Source organism: Apteryx mantelli, chromosome 2 (assembly GCF_036417845.1).
Source record: "Apteryx mantelli isolate bAptMan1 chromosome 2, bAptMan1.hap1, whole genome shotgun sequence".
NCBI classification, from domain to species: domain Eukaryota; kingdom Metazoa; phylum Chordata; class Aves; order Apterygiformes; family Apterygidae; genus Apteryx; species Apteryx mantelli.
The window spans coordinates 2,053,942-2,076,016 of record NC_089979.1 but is presented as its reverse complement, the minus strand read 5'-3'; the positions used below and the strand labels follow the sequence as shown (position 1 = coordinate 2,076,016).

The 22,075-nt window shown below is 49.5% G+C and overlaps 1 protein-coding gene across 3 annotated transcripts in view; it reads left to right on the top strand.

Annotated features, from left to right (window-relative positions):
• The window catches only part of RHPN1 (rhophilin Rho GTPase binding protein 1), a 39,762-nt gene that overhangs the window by 6,662 nt on the left and 11,025 nt on the right, over positions 1–22,075 (top strand). For 2 of the 3 annotated variants that reach the window (XM_067290105.1, XM_013946721.2), the window contains exons 2-10: positions 5,171–5,289; positions 10,638–10,766; positions 13,869–13,944; positions 14,451–14,528; positions 15,770–15,894; positions 16,433–16,599; positions 17,424–17,611; positions 18,788–18,944; positions 21,894–22,013. In XM_067290105.1, the coding sequence (XP_067146206.1) occupies positions 5,171–5,289; positions 10,638–10,766; positions 13,869–13,944; positions 14,451–14,528; positions 15,770–15,894; positions 16,433–16,599; positions 17,424–17,611; positions 18,788–18,944; positions 21,894–22,013 (1,159 nt within the window). The remainder of the gene's footprint in view (positions 1–5,170; positions 5,290–10,637; positions 10,767–13,868; positions 13,945–14,450; positions 14,529–15,769; positions 15,895–16,432; positions 16,600–17,423; positions 17,612–18,787; positions 18,945–21,893; positions 22,014–22,075) is intronic. The other variant, XM_067290104.1, reaches the window with a different exon arrangement.

Here is a 22,075-nt window from a genome sequence, read left to right as displayed (position 1 = left end):
AGGGTTTATCTCAAGAGTTTGTGCAGAGAAGGATTAAGCAAAGAAAATCCCTTTTAAAACTTGCAACAACTTTTTTTATTGTTTTTATGCCCTCTTACGTAAAGCATGCTTAAATCTCACTACTTTAGAAACTCTACTGTGGCATTTAGCTCATGGTTGCAACTCAAAGAGAATACATATAGACAGTTTTGTCTGTTTGAATGCAAGCTGTGAGGGAGTGTGCATGCTTTCCTCTCTGATCTCCCCCAATACACCTTTCAGTCTAAAGGTGGTCTTTGCTTGTGGTGGTGTTTCCTTTCTCTCCTATATGTAAGCTTGCCTGGGCTAAGCTTCTCGTTCTGGTGCCAAATCTCCTTGTTGCTTCAATATTTGTGGAAAATTTTCATTTCTGAAAGTCTCCGGGAGCAGCTGGAGACTAAACGTGGTTGTTTGCTGTGGTGGCCTTGGCGGGATGCTTATGTCAGCACATGCTGGCTGGTAATGATGCTTCAGGATAGATGACAGAGCCTCTTATTGAGAGATGTGCTGCAATTTCGTGGGTGATTGCAGTTACCCAGCTTCACAATGAGTGAAGAAAGCAAGGTGCGGGGAGATCAAGAGAAGTCCCTAAGGGCAGCAAGTCTCAAGATCCTGACTTGACAGCCTCTCAAGGCTTTGGTGTTATATCAGATGCCCTAATACCTGACTTTCTGGTACCTTTTTGCTCTTGGCTTAAGAGCCTGGTTGGGAATTGATAACTGTCTCATAAAACGTGATTGAAAAGACATGCAGCGTTCAGCTGGAAAAAGCAACCTTGCAGCTGTACAAATGGCTTAGTTTGTCTCTCGCGGGGAGAAGTCTGGGCAAATCCGAATGCTGCGACATCCTCGTGTTGTCAGAGCACCAGCTCCCCAGCCGCACTGGGACTTGCAAGTGTTCCTGGAAGGCAACTCCTTTGTGTGTGCATGGAAGGCCAAAGTGATTAATTATTATCAGTGCTTTTGTGTCCAAATACTTGAGCAATGGTCTCTTTGATCACCTTTGGCTTCCAGAAGTTTGATGCTGTGGTGACTTGAATTTTGTCCCCCTCCTTGATGCTGTCTCAAGCTGGGCCTAGGAAAAGTGAGGAACTGCCAGGTTGATTAATTATACCCCTTAATTGTTTGTAGTGAGGAGACTTTAATGCTTTCTTTGAATGTCTTCTAGAGTCATCCTAGTGGCTTTCCATGCCACTCAGCATCTCATTTCTGCCATAGCTGTCCTCCTGTACTCTTGTCTTGCCTCCAGACAAGAATATCTTGTCTACAGCCTAACGCTTGGCACTCCTGCACGGTTTTGAGTTGTCCTTCTACATGTGCCTTTGTCTCTTCCATCATTTGTCCTTGGCAATACTTTGGGTCTCCTGCCTGTGCACTCATGTACTTCTTGCTTCTCTTCCCCAATAAATCTTAAATCTGACTGATTTCAACCAAACCTTTAGAAGAGTTAGAGAGGTCTCAAAGATGATGAAAGTTCCTGTAAGAGGAGTGAGAACTGGAGGCTGAGAAGAAAAGATGCTTTCCGCCTCCCTCCCACACAGGCTGAGGGAGGGCAGGATCTCAGCTCCGGTGCCTCATCCCAGGCTTTGGGCTGACCACAGCATTTCTGTATGCTACTGGTGTGGGGGAGCCGCCACCGGGATTGCAGGCAGGGAGCTGGAGTTATTGCAGTGTGGGGGAGAACGCTGCAGGGAACCAGGCTTTTAGCTTGCTTCTCGGAGCAGCGTGTATTTCGTTTTCCCTTTGTGCCAAGGATTTGCTGAGGATAGCTGTTAGTGCAACTTTAGAGTTTGGCTTGACCCAGTAACAGGTTTTTACCTTGTCCTCTCCAAGCTCAGCGCGAGGTCTCTGCTTCTCCAGGTGCACTCTAGAGCTGCAGGAGCACAGCTAGCTCTTCTCTCCTTCCAGCAGCGCTGCGAGATGGACAGTGCCTGGTTTTCTCTAACAGGTTGAGAAACTGCTGTTGAGCTTGTCCTGCTTTGGGCTGATTTTTATGGCTCCTGGAGCCTTTTAAGCTGTAATTTCCTGTATGTAGGTTAATGTTATGTGCTGTATGGGGAAACAGGGTTGAAGGCAATGTTTGCAATTGGCCCTTAAATGCTAAAACACTCCTAAAATGCCTTGGAATATGTCTGTATGAAGAGCTCCTTTCCAGCCACAGCTCTGTCCTTCTCAGTGTGCGTGACCAGGTTAGTTTTGAGCTCAGCCCCTTTTGCTCCCTATATAACAGTCTTCCCACCCTGTTCTTGTACTGCTTCTGCTGCTTTGGAGATCTGCACCTCTGTTTGCTTTGATTGCAGGCCTGGTGGCTAAAAGGAGTACTTCAATGAACAAAACCATTCCCTGACACCCTCTTATTTTGGGGCATCCCCAAGTTTTGAGTTTCCTTCTCAACCAACTTCATTCTTTGCAGATTCCCTTGAACACTGTTGCCAAGAGAGGCTCGTGCTGTTGTCTTTGCTGCTTGGTGTTTGGATTTGAGTAGTGCCTGCCTTTTGCTTGCAAGTGCCTTGGTCAGCTATGACCCAGCTTGTTGTCCTTTGAGAAAACCTAGCATGATCCATCATTGGTGTGGGATTCCTAATCCTTCTCCATTTTCCTCTCAATTTCTTGAGTTTCTCCCTGGGGAAAGAATGTGTGCAGGAGATACACTGTGGGGGAACCCACCCATCTAGAAATTGGACCTTGCAGATGAAGGTAGTTGCTCCTCTGACTATCTTGGAATTGATTTGTGCAGCAGTTGGTGTTATCCTTAATGTCCCGTTCAGTTGCTCTTCTAGAATATTCAGGGTCTCGTGCTTCCAGCTTGCTCCTTCAGCCTCCAGTAATTGCAACAAATTCATGGATTACTGCAAAACACTAAGCCTGTAGACTTACAGACCAGATGGGGTGACTTTGATTCCTCAGTCTCTAAAGTCAGATTTGACCTCATAGTTGGTACAATTAAATGAAAATGTCCATGTTTTCCCTGGAACTCTTTCAAACTGAACACCTCTTGTTTGACTGTAAATATATTCAAGAGAAATTGTTTCTTAGACATTTAGCCTGAAGCGCGTTTAAAATGCTAAAATACAAAATTTTCCATTCCCTACAAATCAAAGCTGGTCTCTTATTTTTTTTCTTTTCTTTTTTTTGAGTGAGGAGAAGTTTTTCCTTTCCTACCTCTTTAGCATTCCAGAAAAATCACTTGAACCCTTTCTAACAAATTACTTGTTCTTCCCAGAATCTCACTGGGAAGATGTGAGATCTTCAGTATTCCTAGAGATGTGACCAAGTGTTGTCCAAGCTGTTGGATTTGAGACTGTTGCAACCCATCCTGCTGGATTTTGCCAAGCAGCACTTCCTTGGAGCATGGTAGGGAAAAGGGACCTGGTGAAGCCCACTAAGGGTTTCTGTGTGGACAAAGTTAGCTGAGATATTAGTTTTGGATTGGACAATAGCATGGACTGTTGGAAACAGCAGTCTATCAGCATCGTGCAACTCTGCAGAGTGTCTTGGGTGGCAAAATCCCTTCTTGATGTGAAGGTGAAGGGTTCCCCAGCAATGATGATGGAGGTAAAGCAGTAGACTGTCAGTGTGTAGCAAACTGAGGGTTGAGGTTCTCTAAGGGAAATAAGAGGTTGGAGTGGTGGCTTTGAGTAACTTCTTCAGTTTTAGTGCTACAGCAAGTCCTTAATGCTGCCTTGGAGGGATCTGCCCGCAGTTAGAGGTGGCTCCTGCAGCAGGTCAGAGTGAGGCTGCTGCGTTCCTCATACACTTCACACGGGGCACTTTGCATCCTTGTTTTGGTCTTGGCGATACTGCCAGCATCGAAGGCATGCACTTTGCACTGGTGTGAGAAAAGCAAGCTCTGAGGTCTCCATCTTCCTGAACTCTCCAGCCTTTTGCCCTTCCAAACAGGCTTTTTATCCAGGGAGCTCTTAGGGGCCCGTTGCAGCTGTCTGAACTGTTTCTCGCACAATAGAAATCGTCTCTGCTTGGGTAGAGCTTTTGTGGCACTGATTTCAGAGACCCTTTTCTCAGCAGCGTTTCTGCTTGGGGCATCCCGTAGTAACCTTTTGCCCTTGCAAGACAGAAGGATATTACCATCTGTTATTTCCTGAAGTTAGAGATTAAACGTACTTCCCTGTCTGCAGGAAGGCTGAGCCGTAGCAAATGAGGCAGGGATGGAATTAATTTACCGCTTTGTGCAACTCGCTTCTCCGTCGCGTGAACTCTTGACTTGCTGCCTGGACTCGATTCCTCTGTAGCCGGCAAGAGTTGCAAGCGCTTGTAAATGGCAGGATCGCATCTATTTCTGAGCTCCAGGGTTTTGTTGAGCTCACCTGCAGCATGTCCTCAGGACGACCGTCTTAACTCTTTTGTGTTGGGTCCAGATGGTAAGACCCTGGAAAAGAGATGTCTAGTTTCTGTATTGCTTCACTGTTGTATTTGGGAAGCTGTTTCTGAGTAGCTAAGAGATTGTTGGAAGCAACAGGTGATATTAGGTGCTAAAACTTCCTCAAAAGCTGTGCTGCTTCCTGGGATGCTGGACTCCAAATGCCTTCGGTATGCAGCTCTCCAGGGCCATGCAAATGCGTAGAGCAACAGGGCATCTGAAATACGGCACTACCATCATTCTGGAGCATGGTGGTCTGAGTGGGGTTGGTCTTAGTGCTACAGGGTGGCAAATCTTCAGAGGAAATCAGGGTGGAGAAGACATTCCTCTGTCCCTAGCTATAGCAAGGGTCTTGCCCACATGCTCCTGGGCAGCATGCATCTAAACCCCTACGGGGACGGTCTGGCCGCTGTGCAGCAGTCCGTCCCCAGGCTTAAACAACGCATGTTGCTTCCTTGTGCCAAACCTGACTCTGCCCTGCTGCAATTCAAGCTTGCTGCTGCTCCCAGCCACAGCTTGGAAATGAGTGTGGGAGGGTTGTGTCGCAAGCCTGCAGCCCTCGACACCACTGAACTTTTTATCCCCTAATGGCGTTGTCTTGGCTGTTGTGGGAGACGGCAAGAAAGATGATCTGTCTCCACGGGAAGAAGCCCAAAGCCTCCGCGTGTGCATGCGTGTTCACTGTGCTGCTTGGGCAATGCAGAACCGAGCAGGCCCCCACGGGACGGGGAAAGCTGCCGTTGTACCGTAACGAGACCGTGATGCTCTTTCTCAGCAGGGCTGTGATCCCTTCGTGCAGACCCAGCGCAGCAAGCTGCAGCACCGCCGTGCGCGGATTAACCAGCAGATCAACAAGGAGATGAGGATGCGAGCGGGGGCGGAGAACCTCTTCAGGTGAGTCCTGGCCCCCAAGAGCATCAGTCTGGCCCTGGTGGGGAAACGTGGTCTCGTGGTTGCAGGGGAGGGGGGACGCAAAACTGTTTTATCAATTTATTTTTGTCACACGCTGCTGTGAGCCATCATTTGTACAGACAGCATCTGCTATTTTAATGCAGACTGCTCGTTCTGAAGGAGAGGATATTTCTGGTTTATTGCTTTTTTCTTTTTTTTCTGAGACAAGTTCATCTCCTGCTTGGACAAGGCAGACTGTCAGACCCCAAACTGCACAGAAACAAACTTTCTACCCTGAAAACTCTCATATGTCTTCCAAGGGCCCTCCTCTGCCCCAGTGTCACTACAGACAGACTTATCTCTGCTTTCTTTGGCATGCCTGATTGCCTTTCTTCCGATTTTGCTCAGCTTCTTTTGCTCCTGTCTCCTGTCCCACAGGCTTTAGGAAGAACTTATCCCAGTTACCTAAAACACCCTCCTTTATCTCGGTGTCTGGGAAGTGCTGGATGCTGTCACTCCTGTGGCTGTGCCTTGCTCTGGGTTTGCTCAGTTTTTTTTTTTTCCTTGACTTTGCAGCAACTTTCCTGGACATGCTTGCACTTTGTTCAGTGCAACGCTGATGTTACGCACATTTACCATGCTATTAAATAGTAGCTATTCTAATTTCCTGGAAGCCCGTTACAAACCAGGGTGTGAGTGGATGAAATAGTGGAAACAAATGTTGAATTGGGACTGAGCTCTGAATGCATAGGTGCTGTTTGATACCCCCAGCAAGTCGGTCAAATTCAGCTGTGGTAAAAACTGTCCCAGTATTTCCACCAGGGCAGAATCTGTCCGAAAACTCAGATATCCCACAGCTTTAGTCCAGTGGGAGCCAGCTGCTCTCCCTCTCTGTTAGGAGGATGCATGTGTGGGGTTGTGCAAAAGCTGAAATGATTGAATGGCTTTCAGGCTGCAGCTGGTCCAGCACAGGTAGATCCAGCTGGTTACTGCCTTCCCCTGCAGAGTGGTCGGGATAGAAGCATGATGCAAGTGCAGGGTTTTTACAGCTATTTTGTCTTTTCTACCTGAGAAAATTTTTTTTGTAGCGCTTGTGTATCTCATGTTCTTATAGGATATCTGGGCAAACCTGCCCACATGTACACAGAGGGCAGGTCTATGTTAATGTAAGATAAAGTGTCATAAAACTGCTCTAAATTTGCTTATGAACAGGCTCTCCAGGTGCATATCTTATACCACCTCAGCTGTCGCTTCCCTCCTCCTAATAAAATGAGATTGACTTTCCGTTTTTGGAGTTTGAATGATTTAGTGTTACTGATGTGTTACCTGTTGCACCTGGAAAAAGAAGTTACAGCTGTACCGGTGAACTTGAGCGAGAGACCTCATTTTACAGGCAAATGAGGACAGGGGTGGTGCCCTGAAGAGCTCTGATCCTGGGGAAGTCGAGGCACCAGCCTTGTTCGCATGCAGAAGCCGGGTTCTGGAGCCGTACAGCTGCTCCACTGCATCTGCTGCTTTGGTTGGACCGTAAAAATGTCATGCCTCATCTGATTAAAAAGGCCTTGAAATCCTGACGTGTGCCACTCCACGTGACTCTCCTGTACAGAACCAAGGGGAAACGTGCTGCCTCAGCAGGAATGAGCCTGGTTAGGGTTTTGGTGTAAACAGTGTGAATCAGAGCTGCACGGTGCTAGCTGCTTTCCGCAGAGGATTTGGGATGTGGGCAGCGAGCGGCTTTCCCTCCTCCCTCGCAGTGCAAAGGAGAGCTAAGAATAATGCAAAACACGGGCATCTTAATTACTTGGACTAGGAGGAAAAGGAGCACCCCTAGCAGGGAAGAGGCAAAATGTACTGATGGGGCTTTTTTTTTCCTGCTGGATCAGCAGTTTGAATGTCTCTTTTGGTAGCAGCAACTTCTCCTCCTCCCACAAGTTGACTCTGTGGCTGAGTAATACGTGGGCTTCCGGGCACTCCAAATTTCAGAGCTTGTGAAACTGGGAAATCTGGGGAGGAATCAAGTTTGTCCTGGAAATTAAAGGTGGTGGTGGGGAATTATTGTTGTAAGACTCAAAGGGTTGTGCAAGAATTCTAGGCTTGGGGGCCGCACTGAGAGATTTCCTTTAGATCTACCTGGGCGAATGTTAAATGCAAATAGGAGAAAACTGATTTGCCCAGCTTGGAGCAGAGTTTGCAGATGAACATGCTGGTTTCTTTGCCTCCCCATTTACAACTTATGGTCAGGGAAGTGGGTTTTTCTTTTTACTTCTTTTTCCCCCCACTTCTGAACGGTTCTGTTCAGCATATCAGTCCCCCTTCCTGAAGAGGTTGCCGTGAATGGTGCATTGGAAAAATGCACATGGTATTTGCTCAACAGTGTAAGGGCTTTTGTTTGCTAGATAAATAAATGGGCAGAGGCAGCGGAAACCCTTTCCAGCCTTGTTCAAATACTGTGGCTCAGCTAAGTAATCGGGGAGATAAAGGTGTCGCCAGTATACCAATTTCTTCAATAGAAAATGTTCGGAGTTAGCTAAGCCAATCTTCGATAACTTCACCAAAGAGGCTGATTAAGACATGCTCCTAAGGAGATCGGTGCGTGCCCTGTGCAGACAGCATGAGCCTACATAAGGGCAGATTTGCTCCAAGCAAACTTTACCACTGATAAGCAATGACTGCTCCCTAAATTACCTCTGTGAAAGGTACTGTGTTCTTGATTCCTGCAAATGGCACTTGTAGAGGGCGAAGAAGAATGCCCGAAAGCAAAACTAGACGCTGAAGTCAAAGTCCAGGCTTAAAAACATTCACTGTCTGAACTGGATAACAAGCAAAGCTGCCCTGGGAGGGGGGGGAAAAAAAAATCACATGCGCATGCAAAATTCTGCAGTGCAAAATCAGGCTTTTTGGGCTGAAGACTCTTCTGTCTCAGAGGAGGGGGTGAAAGCACTGGTCAGAAATACATAATGCTTGTGCACAGATGTAACCCTGATATCAGTTGGTTGCAAATCAGCACATAGAAAATGCAGCTTTTGATAACATTTAAAAAAAAAAAAAAAAGAAAAAGTTGCCAGCTGAGAGCGAGAAGGAGAAATTCTGTTCAACCCTATTGAAACTGGGCTATAATGAAAGCAGAAATACACCTCTGCGTCCTGGAGGAATTGCAATACGTGAAGGACAAAAATGGTAACTAAATACTGGTGTATGTGGAAAGGCGGTGGCTACTATGCTGATACCTTACGGGAAAATTGCAGAAATGCTGAAGGATGTTTAAATGAAAGCGGCCGCGGAGATCTTCGGACCTGGTCTGGTTTAGTTTTGTTTATTTAAAAGAAAAAAATATGTATCGGTCTTTTGGGAATCCCAGTAAAGGAGGTGCAGGGAGAGGGATACTAATGGGCCAGAGTTTTAAAAGGAAAAATGGTACAGCCCCACAGAGTGTCCTGAGCCGGGTCAGGGCAAGGCCACTGAAGGATGCTATCGATAAAGAGCAAGTCGATGGTAACGCGTTCATTGCTGGGTCCCCAAAGGCCAGAGGAGAGCGTTACCCTGGCCGAGCGAGGCTCGCGTGTGTTGTTTTTACCGCGCTCGGCTGGGGCCCGGCGTGATTTAGTGCAAGCGGCTGGAGCACGTTTCAGCGGACAATTGCACGCTGTCAGCTTTCTGCTGCCGCTGGGTTATCTCTCCCTGCTTTCTTTCGGAGCAGATAAGAAGGGTATAATCAGCCTGGAAGTTTGTCTTGCTGGAGCAGGCAACTCGCTGCAGCTGAAATCAATCCTCGGTGTTTATATCCCCTGACGTGCAATAGAGGGGAGGGAGGGCAGGGCAGAGCCTGGCACTACTCATGGGTGAGCACAGCAGGCCTCTCTTGCGGAAGGGTTATTTGCACCCAAAAAGAGCCTTTTCCTGCTTAAGTTGAGGCATAACCCTAAGGCACCACTCTTATTTGGTGTAGATGAGTGTTGATAATCAAATCTGAACCCACGCTGCAGCTGGGAGGAACGGAGTGAGGGGATCGGTGCAGGCACTATCAGTTGGTCTGGGGGAAGAAGTGTCAGATGAATCCAAGTAGGAATTAATCCTGTTATGAGCTGTGCAAAGCCTCAGCCTCCATGGCACAGGGTGAACAAGGCGGCAAATATGTCCAAAAAAGCCACTGGGGTTTGATTTCCCTTCCCTCCACATCTGCACTCTAGTGCTCTGTAGCGTTCATGTGCCCCCAGCCCCTGTTCTCCTTGGTTTCAGTTCTACCCCAACTCTTTTAATAGCCAAACTGAAATACTGGAATAGGCACCCCGAAAAGAACTTAAGTTTTTCTCAGCTGCATGAAAAGTTAGGTAGAAATAGCTGACCCGTCAGCACGTGGGACCTTCAGAGGTCTGGATGCTTCTTCCTGCATCTCTGGGCTTCTGAGCAGAGATCCTGCGACGGCCTGTTTGACAGCCTGACTGAATTTTTGGCTGCTCTTGCAGACTAAACCTCCTGGTTGTGGGGCCCCACCATTAGTGATAGTTGGGAAGATGGGGAGGAAGCATTCGGAAACTGTCACCTTTTTGTGCCCACTCCTCCTCCCCATCCCTGGTTGAGTCTAGCATGTGGGTTGCATCTTCTCATGTCTTTGCTAGCAAGCGTCTGAGGGCTCTTGGATTCAGCTGGGGTTGTAGCATTTGCCGTGCATTTTAGTTAGCTGTAAAGATGTTTCTCTGTTCTCCCTGATTCTCTGGCTTCCCTGGTCCTCAAGCCTCTGTACTGTCACGTTCAAACCTGGCGTTGTGCCTCGGTGACAAGGCATTGCTTTTGTGATGGAAGGAAAAGTAACTGTTGCGTTTCCTGCAAACTCTAGCATCCTCTGTGCATCTGCTGCCCATCAGAGCCGTAAATCCCAGGGCACTCTGAAGCCTGGAAGGGATTAAGTGCCTGTCCTTTCCAGTGTTTGTCTTCAAAACAAGTCTGACTGAATTTAAGGTCACGTGTGCATCTCTCTTGAGGGTAGTTTGGGAGCTGCCTGTAGAGGAACAGTTCCCCAGAGCCTGTTGGAGGTTGTCTTGCTTTCTTGTTTGGGGACACTTGGAGAAAGAAACAGATTGTAAGAGCAATCAAAAGCCATCCTCTGGGGCTTCTCCTTCTATCCTGGAGCCGTGCCAAGCCCTCAGCCACTCAGAGCGAGCGAGATTATCAGGGTGTCAGAAAGCGCTTCCCAACTGATGGAGAAACCATGGCCCTCTGGGAAGGTTTGAACAGATGCTGCACACGGTGGGGAAGAGGCAATGGCATCCTATCGTCAGATAAGTAAATTGCTATTTATCAGCGCAGCCTGGACTTTATGGGGGAGTTTTGATCTACGTGTTATTGTTTTCCAGAGCCACCAGCAACCACAAAGTAAAAGAAACAGTTGCCTTGGAGCTTAGCTATGTGAACTCCAACCTACAGTTACTGAAGGAGGAGCTGGAAGAGCTGAACAGCTGCATGGACGTGTACCAGAATGACAGGTACGCGGAGCTGCCAAGCAGGCCAGGGAGGTTGCTTTGGCGTGGGAAAAGTGGTTTGTTCAGCTGGGATTTCTTTCTTCTTTTCCTTTCCACCTAGCACGCTACGATATTTCTCTTCTCCCCTCTGGGCATCGCAGGGCTGGTGACCTATCAGCACCCATGTCAGGCTAGGTTGTTTGGGCTGCAGCGGATCTGCGTCCTCTGGGAAAAATCGTAGCGATTTTCTCCACTTCGGAGAGAAGTTTGCCTTGCAGCTGTCTGATGGGGATGGAGGCTGGGGCTCTGGCTGGGGGAAGGAGATGTGGTCCCTGCGTGCTTGCTAAGCGTCCTGCTACCTGGGCTAAACTGTGGGCAGCCCCTCCTAGGAGAGCAGGGAACAGGACAGGGCCTGGGAACAGCACAGTCTTGCTCCTACCCCTCGCTGCTTTCCTTGTGCCTGTTGCTCTGCCTCCCTCATCTGACCAGAGTTCGACCCTCTAGCAGGGAGCAAGAGTTGGTGGCTGGAGAATAGGAGAAGGATAGGGCACAGGCCACGTGCTGAAAGGATTTGCTCTTTCCCCCTGGAAACCTCCACTGCTTAATCTCTAAAACTGCGAGGAGACCGACCCTCATTGTTTTTCCTAGTGGATATTTAGGACATGTTTTGGGATGGGTGGTGTGTTCTCTGGATTCTGATATCCCAAAGCCAGGAGCAATGGGTCAAAAGTAACCATCTTCAGGACAGGAGTACCATGTGAGCGATAAGCCCCCCAGAGCATGATTTTTTCCATCAGGTGAAGCTGGGTGTTTAACAGAAGCAATTAAAAGCATGGCTGCTTAGGTGCCCGACCTCCTGTTCTGGCTGCTCCTGAAATGGATTACTCACTCGTTTTTATTTTCCCATAGAGGGTATTAATTTTCCTCTCTTTCCGAGGTTAGACCTTTTATTAATTGAAGTGTGTTGTTTCTTTGAAATGCTTACCCAGCAACCTCGTCAGTTTGACTCACCGGAGCGGTAATCCTAGCACACTAGCCAGCAGCAAGCTGACATGCCGGGACGGCTCAGCAGAGCTATTTATCTGGGTGAGAAAGGAAGAGATCCCCGAGGCAGGAAAGACCAGGGACGCTACAGCAACGTGGGAGCTGCAAACGCTCCTTCCTTTCCTAAGACGGCTGTATGGCAGGTAGATGTACGCAGGAGATACATCTTGCCCCAAAACGTGGTCCTCCTCAGGGAAGGATTGCTGTGCTGCTGAGGGGAAAGGGAGGTGTCACTTGAGCGTTCCCTCTGCCCAGAGGCTCTGCTGCAGTCTCAGCATAATCCTGGACGTTTTCCTTCTTCCCAGCAATAGGCTGGGGAAGTTAAGTTGTCGGGCTGAATCCTCCCGTGACACAGGCTTCTTCCCCAAGCTGTTTCCTAGCAGGGATGCTTGGCCTTTGTAACCCACCTCGTGTTTGCTGTGGTTTGAAAAGAAAGCAAGAGCAATAACCCCAAAACTCTGCGCAGGCCAAACAAAACCCCCTTTGTTTGCTCTGTGGTATTCAATTCAAGCTGAAATCTCGTTAGAGAGCAAGTGATAACCGTTTTTTCATACTAATTATAGCTCTCAGGAGGCTGTTTATTCAGTGACCGAATGAGGATGAACAGGCCAAGGATTTTCCCGCTGCCCGATTTTTGCAGCTTTTTTTGCCTCCTCTCCTCCCCGGACTGCGATGTGCTAACGGCTCATCAGTTGTTTCTAGAGCTAACGAGAGGGGTTTAGGTAACCTGCTGTTGTGTAAAGCCAGGCTGGTGAGGGCCTGATCCCTCCTGACCCCTTTCCCATCTCATGCTCTGCTAAGCCCTTCTTGTTTCTTCTCCCCCTGGGAGGCCAAGTGTTCGGGGACATGGTAACACGGCTCAATGCGGAGGGTGAGGAACATCCCTGAGTAATAAACAGGTGTTGGGGAAACCATTTGCGTCTCTGCTCCAGAGGCTGGCGTGAGCTGCAGGTAGTACCGTAGGTTCTCATCTCAGTGTACAGGAGCCAGGCTGTGGGTATTTGGGTTTCCGGGCAAAGAGTCTGGATCCGGCAGGTCTCTACGTACAGTTGGGAATAAGTTCTTTGCTCTTGCTGCTGAGCAAAAGAGATGTAATTTTCTGCGTGCTCGAGGCCCTGCTGCTGGTACAGGCCACTTCACTTCTTGGCAACAGAAAATGAAAATAGCAACTAAAACCCCCAAAGGATGGTTCTTCCTGGCTGTCGTCCTACAACCGTGCAATGCTTCTTTGCTCCACAGATGACCTCTTTTGTTTTCTTTCCTTAATGTTGAAATACAAACCACTCCTCAGCTGGGTATTGCCAAAGTCCTTGTAATCTTCAGTGTTTTACAAGTATTGAACTGGCTCTGTGATAAGGGCTATTATTAGACAACTGGTTTTAATAGATGCTGAAAATTTCCATATTAGACATAGCACTGCACCTTTGAGCAAGTCCTTATCAGTGATGAAGCCCATATTAGCATGTGGGAGTTCGTGAATCCATGACCTGTGCTCACATCACACCCATTTCGCAATAGCTGTTAATTAAAACAGCTTTGTCACTGCAGCCAATTCGGTTGCTATTATATTTGTGATGGAGATAAAAACTAGAAGCTGGAGTAATAACAGACTGATGATTTCAGGCTGTCATCTCTGTGCGCCTTTCCCAGTGACGGGCAGTGCAGCATTGCTGCTTCTGCCCGTCAAAAGTGCACTGCTGTTCCCAGCATCACGTCTATCGGCAGGAATCACATCTGGCTTCCTTCTCCTAAGTGGAGTCTGGTCCCCTCTAGTTTTGCCCTTCAGCAGGAACAGATTAAACCCAGGGCAAAGAGTGTTTTCCCCTGTAGTGTGTGTGCTGCTGCTGGCACAGGCAGAAAAGAAAAAGGAGGTGCAGCACAGGATTGATTTTTGGGGACCCCTCTGGTCTCTGACGTGGGTGGCAGCTTCCCATCATGTCAACACTGTACAGCTTGCCAGGCTTGCCTGGGGTTGGAGTTTATTTCTGAGCCCGGAGCTGATTCGTGTTTGTCCCTAAAGCACAAGGACTTTCCAACATTTACGAAATGGTCACCGAATAGGTTGTCTGTTTGTTCTTCCAGCGAGTCCATCAGTGTCCCCATGATTCCTTTGGGCCTGAAGGAGACGAAGGAGCTGGACTTGTTGGCACCACTAAAGGTAAACCTTGGGGTTTTGCACACTCGATGCAATTTAGACTGACTAGGGAACCAAATCTGCACTTTGGGGAATATATATCTGTATATGGGCACATCTCACAGCTGTAGAGGAGACTCTGCAGCAACTGCAAAACGTTTTCTTCTTTGGGATGGTTGCTTTTAGGGCCTGGCAAAAATAAACTCAGGACAAGGAGGTGGACTTGAAACACAGGGGGAAAATGTGAGGCTGGAGAGTGGAGCAGTGGGGAAGTGACCGCGATTTCCCCAGGCTGCTGGAGAGCAGATGCCTGGTAGGGTTGCGGTGTCCCTGTGTGTGAGCTGGAGGTGTCCTGTATAGGTTTGGCAGGGGAGAAGATCGCTTTCCTGGCTTTTCTTGGTGCAGGTTTCCAAAGACCTTGTTGAGAAAGCTGGCATGTTGCTTATACAGAATTGTCAGAAGTCACCTTTCAAATCTTGAATGTCTGTTTTCAAGGGTGACTGTGGATTTTCTTTTGTTCCCCCACGCAGGATCTCATCAGCGAGCACTATGGAGAGGACGGTATCTTGTTTGAAAAGGAAATCAAAGAGTTTATGGAGTTGCGGCAGGTCTGTGTCCCTTGAGTTGCAAAATCTTGCTCTGGCTTGTTGAGAAATGTCACTGAAGGTGCTGCATTTTTCTCTGGGTCCCTTCATGCTCCCTCCAAACTGCACGCTTGTCCTCGTGTCTTTGGGTACTGGATTCCTGCAGCATGCGTTAGAACACCTTGGCTTCAGTTCATAGGTTACAAAATATTACAGACCACTAAATAATTGTTTTCTTTCCCTATAGTAGAATTCCCCTTTAATGCCTTACCAACCTAGAACTGAACATTAATAAAAGTATAATGTGATCCATTATTGTTGTTTTATGAATAATAATTCATCAGCGGCAAGGCAAAATGACTGCTCTCTGTCCAGCTAACACACAACGTAGTAGTCAGAGAGGAGGAAATGCAGAGCAAACTGGTAAAGGTGAACTTTATCCTCTCCTACCAAATAGCTCTCATAAGTATTTTCAGTTTCGCCTTGCCATGAAGCTTTGACCTCATGAGCAGGAAGAAAATACTTTCCCAGGCTTATAAAGGTCCCAGTCCTGCTCTTCAAGCTGTGGGAGGGGAGCCGTGGAAAGTCAGAGCCTGGAAGAGGACTCGTGACTGAAACTCGGAATTAATAAGAGAGCTCTGTCACTCCTTCCACTGTAAAATCAAAATCCCTCCCTCAGTCTTTTCTATTATGAGCAAAAATTGGATGGATTTCCTCTCTAGCATTTGTTTCATCCGATTTTGCACGCATTTTTCTCTTTAAAAAAATAATAATTAAAAAATATCCCAGCTTGGTTAAGGTGAGCATTGCCATCAGAACAAAGGCAGAACTGGAACGCCGCCTGCTTTTAGTTTGCTGGGTTTAGTCTGTGCGCCCTGGCTTGGACTTTGTATCTCCCCGGCCTTTTTCATAGGTAAACCCATCTCAGCTGTCACACAAGAGACTGTCTCCCTCTGCCGTGCCACCACCAAGTGCAATGCTGAAAAGCTGGGAAGCCGCATTAATGAATCCTGCCCCCTTCACTGCATGTGCTATGGTAGTCTTGAAGGTCTTGGCCAAATGCTGTTCTCCTGCCCACTGAAATCCTTTGCCTGGAAAGAGGGATTCTGCACAAAGCCTTTTGGGTGGAGTTTCTCCCACTTAGGCCAATTCTGTAGCCCACAGAGCTGTTAAGTCCCGCTGGCCAGCATGTAAATCTCATGTTCCTCCTGTTCCCCCTCCCTTCCCACCCACGTGTCCATCCTCCCTCTTTTGCTTCTCCACAGGCGATGCGGACCCCAAGCCGGAACGAGGCTGGGCTCGAACTCCTCATGGAGTATTACAACCAGCTGTACTTCCTTGACAACCGCTTCTTCCCTCCCAGTAAAAACCTGGGTGTCTTCTTTCACTGGTTCGTGAAGCTTTTTCCTTTCTGACCTTTGCACTTCCACATGCATTCCTAAACGGGGCTGATGTGGGAGCGCTTTGGGGGGGGGGGGGGGGGAGGTAAATAGGACCAGACCTCCTGGCTGTGTGCAGGGGTCGTCTTCCCTCGTAACATCTGGAAGATCCAACCTGTCCTTTTTTTGACCTCGATAGCAATACAGGGGCCAGCTGACATGGAGAGCTGAGTTTCCTCCTTGCTCTTGGCTTAATATCGGCTTACGACCCTGGGCAGATCAGTTAAAGGAGGCATGTGGAAGCACGTGCCCTGCGGGGCCTGGGAATAAATTGCTTTGGGAACTGTGGCTGCAAGTCCCAGACGCTCCATGCGAAATGGTGAAAACACTCAAGGCTCTTCCTTGAGGGAGCAGGGGAGGTCAAGGGGAGCAGCTGGTGGTCTTCCTCGGAGAACAGCATTCTCTTGGCACACTTAGCAAGGACTTTGCTGCCGGGGGGAAGCGTATCGGGGGGCTGCACGTGAAGCAGCTAACTTTTCCCTTCTCCAGGTACGACTCTCTGACGGGAGTCCCTTCCCACCAGCGGGCTCTGGCCTTCGAGAAAGGGAGCGTGCTGTTCAACATCGGAGCCCTGCACACCCAGATTGGGGCACGGCAGGACCGTGCCTCGCTGCCGGGAGTCAACCGGGCTATCGATGCGTTTCAGAAGGCAGCCGGTAGGTTGGCTCCCCTTCCTCTGCCTCGCCATCTGCTTCAGCGGGGAGAGGAGGGAGTGTTTTGAGCTAGGCTGAAACCGAGCAGGGGCAGAGTTGAGCTCGCCTGTGCTGGAACAGGAATAATCGGCTGCACAAATGCAAGCGAGCGAGCAGGCAAGGAGCAGTTGTGCAGAGAGGGGTGGGAGATTTCTTAATGTGCCACAAGCTGTGGTGCTGCTGCAGGTGTAAAGAGGAGCTGTGATGGTGTGAAAGCCACCCAAAGGCCTCTTTCTTGTTGCAGAGCCCTAGCGATGTCTCAGCTGGGCCAACTAAAAGAGCCTGAAGGGGAGAGGGAAAAAAAAAGTCAGAGGGCTGGAAAAAAGGAGAGGGCAGGAAAGGGAACGGTCTGCCTTCCAGTTATCTTTCTAGAGAAATGCTGATCAACCTGCAAGCAAATATGACTAGTGCGGAGATGAAGGGAATGATTTTTTTTTTCCCTTCACGTCAGCAGTTGGTAGAAGATGATAGCCCTAAACTCCAGCAAAAACTCACGTTAGGTGCTAGGAAAAACTGACTAGCCTGGAATTGCTGTCATCCAGGGCTTTTAAGAGCAAGCCGCAGGCACGAGGGTCAGTATTGTTGCCTGTTATGGTGAAAAACTTGAGAGGTGCACAGTACATGTGCACCAGCATCCTGGAGCTGGATCTAGGGCTGTTCCTCCTCTTGTGGTGCTAATGGAGATTGGACTGAAGAATCTTTGTCCTAGGAAAGCTGATCCTTCCCGTTTGCAACTCAGCTGCAGAATTGCAAGCAAAACAGCTACCTGGAGCTTTTCCATTGTGTAGGTGCGTTTAACTACTTGAAGGAAAACTTCTCCAATGCCCCCAGCCTGGATATGAGTGCCTCTTCCCTGAACATGCTGGTGCGGCTGATGATCGCGCAGGTGCAGGAGTGTGTCTTTGAGAAGGTGACCTTGCTCCAAGCCCAGAGTGACTTCCTCACGCAGCTGCAGCTTGCCCAGGAAGCAGCCAGGGTAAGTGCTGCTGTTGGGTCCCACAGCAAAGCCGGGCGAGGGTGTCATATGGAGAGAGTAGAGGATTTTGTGGGGTTGTCACTGGTGGAGCAAGCAAGAGGGACCCTGCGAGCTGTGTCACAGCCCCGCCTGCCACCATGAAGCAGCTGGAGAGCAGGGTGAGCAGGTGGAGGCAGCAACCTCCTGGACATTGCTTGCCTCTGTGCATTTGCTGAGCTGTTTGTAAATATTGCCGGTTGTTAATCCAGCCGTAAAGAAAAGAAGCAATCCCCTCAGTGGTTTAGGGGCTAAGTCATGCACGCTGTTAACATAACTGCATTTCCTAACCTTGAGTTATGAATAGAATTAACCCAACGTCCATATCAGAGATAAGTCCTTAATCGTTCCACCTTGTCCTGCTGGGAAAGCTGCCTTCTCTACGTAGCTGTGACAGTGCCAGGCCCAGGCCAAGAATAAAACCAGGCTTCAGAAGATGCTCTTTCTGCCAGACCCCACCTCTGAGGAGTTGCGCTGAGATGGCTTCCTGAGACCTCTGGGCTGTACCAGCTGCTCAGTGTGATATCGGGAGTTGTTACGGCAATCAGAGCATCACCATCTCTGTTAAGGCTCTGCTGGAGCAGGGCAAACAGCTGAGCTCACGTGGTTTGTTTTTCTTGGAGCAGGATTTCAGCGGGGCTTTTCTGTGTCACTTTGGCCAAGGGACTAAGAGAATCTGTGCCTCGAATCTGCTGAAAAGAGAGATCTTTATTGTTCAAATATCCTGGGGGTACAAAATGTTGTGATGGGCTGGGTTTGAGCTGCAGCATGTTCAAGCTCAGATACCAGAGCCCTGTGTAGGTTACCAGGCCCCCTTCCTCCTCCCTGGGGTCTCTGGTACCAGGGCTTTGCTCAAACCGTGCAAGATGGGAAGAGCTCGTGTGACTGCCTCCCTGCTGCCCATGCAATGGGGACACCAGGACCCTGCAGGCCACCCCAGTGAGGCACCCTGAGCTCCCTCTGTGGTCAGCAGATCTTGGGGCACAGATCACCCATGCACTGGGCAGAGGAATCGCACCACAAACTCCTAGGAGGGTCCTAGCAGGACTGTCACAGATGGAGGCGGCTCTGTTGTCAATGCCTCCAGACGGATGTGATAAATAGCCTGTGCGTCAGCAGCTTGAGTTTTGATGCCTGCAGGTTGAAGACGTCTACTCGCTGGTGCACCAGACGATGACCCAGGCCCACGTGAAGGATTACGTTCCTTTCTCTTGGACCACCATGGTCCATGTCAAGTCAGAGCATTTCAAGGCCCTCTCCCACTACTTCGCTGCCATTGCTCTCTGTGACTGCCCTGGTGAGTATTAAGCATATCGGCTTTACATCTTGGACATGACTTCCCATTTAGCCAAGTGCTCCTCTGTTGTGGATGCTGTCTCAACTCATTCAAGTAGCAGCCTGGTATTTGGGAGATTGTGAGAAAGAGCTAAAAGGACATCCACACAGAGTAACAGGATACAAACCTAGAGCCACTGGGATGCTCTGAGATGTTGGTCTTGCTTGCCAGTTCAGTGAGAGACTGAAAAGAGCATGCCACAGGGTAGATTTCCCCCATTTCTTTCTCCGATTTGTACAGTCCTTGCAAAATCTCTCCAAAGAGGTCAGCAAAAAGGTGCTGTAGGAATGTCACGTGCTCTCCACTTGGGTGCTGGGTGGGTAAACACCAGGGAGAGGCACAGCTCGCTGCCTGCTGACCAAGCGCATGCCAGGGAGCTCAGCAGGGCATTCTCCAGGGGCACCTCAGCTCGACTCCCTAGTCCTGCAGCGCTGGTCCACCTGGCAGGCCAGCCAGTGGTTGCAAAAAATGGGATTTCCCTGGACAAACTGGTCTGGGCTACCCAAATTTAATTGCCAGCCTTCTGGCTGGCTGTCATTGGCTCTCTCAGAGCTGCAGGACCAAGTCGTGACAGCAGGATGCACATAGCTGCACCTGAGGCAGGGTGACATGAGTCTGCAGAGTTCAGCTGGAGCTGGTATTTGGGATGTGACCCATAATCTCCATCTGTGCTGTCACTGACATTTGCGCGAGTGAGTTTGCCTCAGGCTGAGGACTTGGGGGTGAGCAGCAGATGCATGCTGTGTCCTGCGGTGTTGGCTCTCCACGTGGCGGGGGTGGCTGAGGACAGGCAGCAGGGTTGAGTTGCTTCTTGGGGGACTTCTGCAGACAGCAGTGCAGCCCTGGAGACCCCTGTCCTAACTTTCACCAGCCAGCCCACCTGCTTTTGCTGTGGGCCTGGAAGCAGTAGAGGCCTTGAAGACCACTGAGCTAACCCAGATGCTAGCTCTCCTGCTTGCTTGCTTGCACCGAGGGGACTGTCAGAGGCCCAGAGCTGGGGCCCCTCTGTTCGCTGCCAAAGTGATCTGCCTCATGTACATCCTTCCCTCTGCCTGCTTTCTTTTCCTGCCTCATCATACAGTCCCTCGCTAAGGTCTTTGCAGAATCCCCAACTTTCCTGGGCATCTTGACGCGATGCAGCCTTCTGCAGAAGGCTGCAGAAAAGCCCAGCGTCCCAGAAACGCAAAGGGCCTATTTTGGGTGCTCTGCAGAGTGTTGGACCGGGTTGCTGATCCCTGGAGAAGAGCAGCGTCACGACTTCCAACTGCAGGCTGCCTTGCACCTAAAATGGGAGCGTGGGGAGGGAGGCTCGCAGCCCTTCCTGGGGGCACAGCCGTCAGCAGCTCGCTTGGAGGGTGGATCTGGCGCTCCCCCCTCTCCGTAGCCTGCCCAAACTGTTGTTGCGAGGCTTGGGCTGTGTGGGCGTTGCAGAACCAAGAGAGGCTTTTAGGGCTGAGTGAGAAAAGATGCTGGGTCAGAGATGGGAGTTGGGGCATGATGTGAGGCTGGAGAGGCTTGAAGCCAGAAATGGGAGAGGCAGCAGAGGACAGGGATGAGGTCAGGTAAGAAGGGGCAGGACAAACCTCTCCCCGGAGACTGTGTGGCTGTTTGCCTGCCCCAAAAACATTAGGTGTTGGGGGAAGTGTGAATCTGCACATTTCCTGGGGTTTTTTTTTTTTGGAAGGGCTGCCTGGTCAGATCTCATGTGCCAACTTTTCTGCTTCTCCGAGCGTGCTCTGGCCCCGTTGTTCAGAATAACAAATCCCTTGCTCCTGTAATCGACCATCAATAAACTCTTTATGCTGAAGTTTAATCCCCCGTGGGTACTTGCACGGAGAGAGTTGGCATCCAGAGTCAGCGTGATGGAGCTGCTGGGTCACAGCCTGCAGGGTGCCAATGCCAGGGGGGTTGGCTGGGCTTTGGCATCTCCCTCAATTCAACGAGTTCCTAGTGCTCCAGTACTGGAGCCCAAGAGCCCTCTTAATTGCTTGCTGTCCCATCCTGTCCCCAGGCGGGGAGGATGCAATGAGTCTTGAGGTGCCTCTGAACCGAAGGGGATTAAGAACAACTTTGCCTGGAAATAATTAGGTAAAAATCACACATACAGAGCAAAGCCTAGCTTAGTGCTTGGAGAGCCTGTGCAAGGTGTTTCCATCACGGCCTCACCGGTGCAGCTGATGTGGCTTCTCCATCTGGAGATCCTTCCCTCCCTGTGTTGAAGGGCATTCGGTGGGTGCCTCGTGTCTAGATTGCAGTGGCAAAAACCCGACAGTGGAAGAAAGGAATAGGAGAAGGCCTTGGTATTGCGCTGGTTGCAACTGGGCAAACCCCTCTGGTCATGTTCCCCCAGCTGGGTTATCTCTATCATTTTTGCATGTGTGGCTGTAAGTGGGGTCCCGAATGCAGCAAGGAGGAGGGAGCAGATTTGGGGGGTTTGGCTCACTGTTTACACTTTAGCCTGTCATTTTTCCTCTGCTCTTGTGCTCTAGTTGTCATCTGACTTAGCTCCATGTCACTAACCTTCAATGGGAATATTCAGGGCTTTTTATTTTCAATCCTGCTTCTAAAACAGAGCAAAGGAGGGAAGGAGGCAAAAGAGCCAGATATTGAAGTGATGTGGACAAGACAAATCCTGCACTTAGCTTCAAAGCGTGGTGTGGCCTTTAATATAATAAATCTTCCCTCTCCATCAGCTATTTCTTGGTGGTTTTTGCAGACCGTTGCTGCTAAAGCCAAGCCCCCGGTGGATGAAAGAAAGCTACCACTGAAGCTAGCAGAGCCATGTGCACAGCAGTGTGGATGTGGCTCGCTGTCCACCTTCTCCTCTTGCCACCTGGGACTCCCTGCCCATCTGAAGCTGAGCAGTGCTCTGACTTTCTCTAAGCGTGTTCCCACCTCTGTTTCGCACAGTGGCATCTGATGCTGAGCTCCCAGAGCATGAGAAAGCTTTTATCCAGTTTCACGTCACCATGCCGGACGGGCCATCACTCCGCATCCTGCTGCAGGATCCTGAGGAGAGAAGGAAGCTGGGTAAGTGTATGCTTGGTGGCAGATCTGGGTTCTCGGCTCAAAGGTGTGATAAACCCTGATAC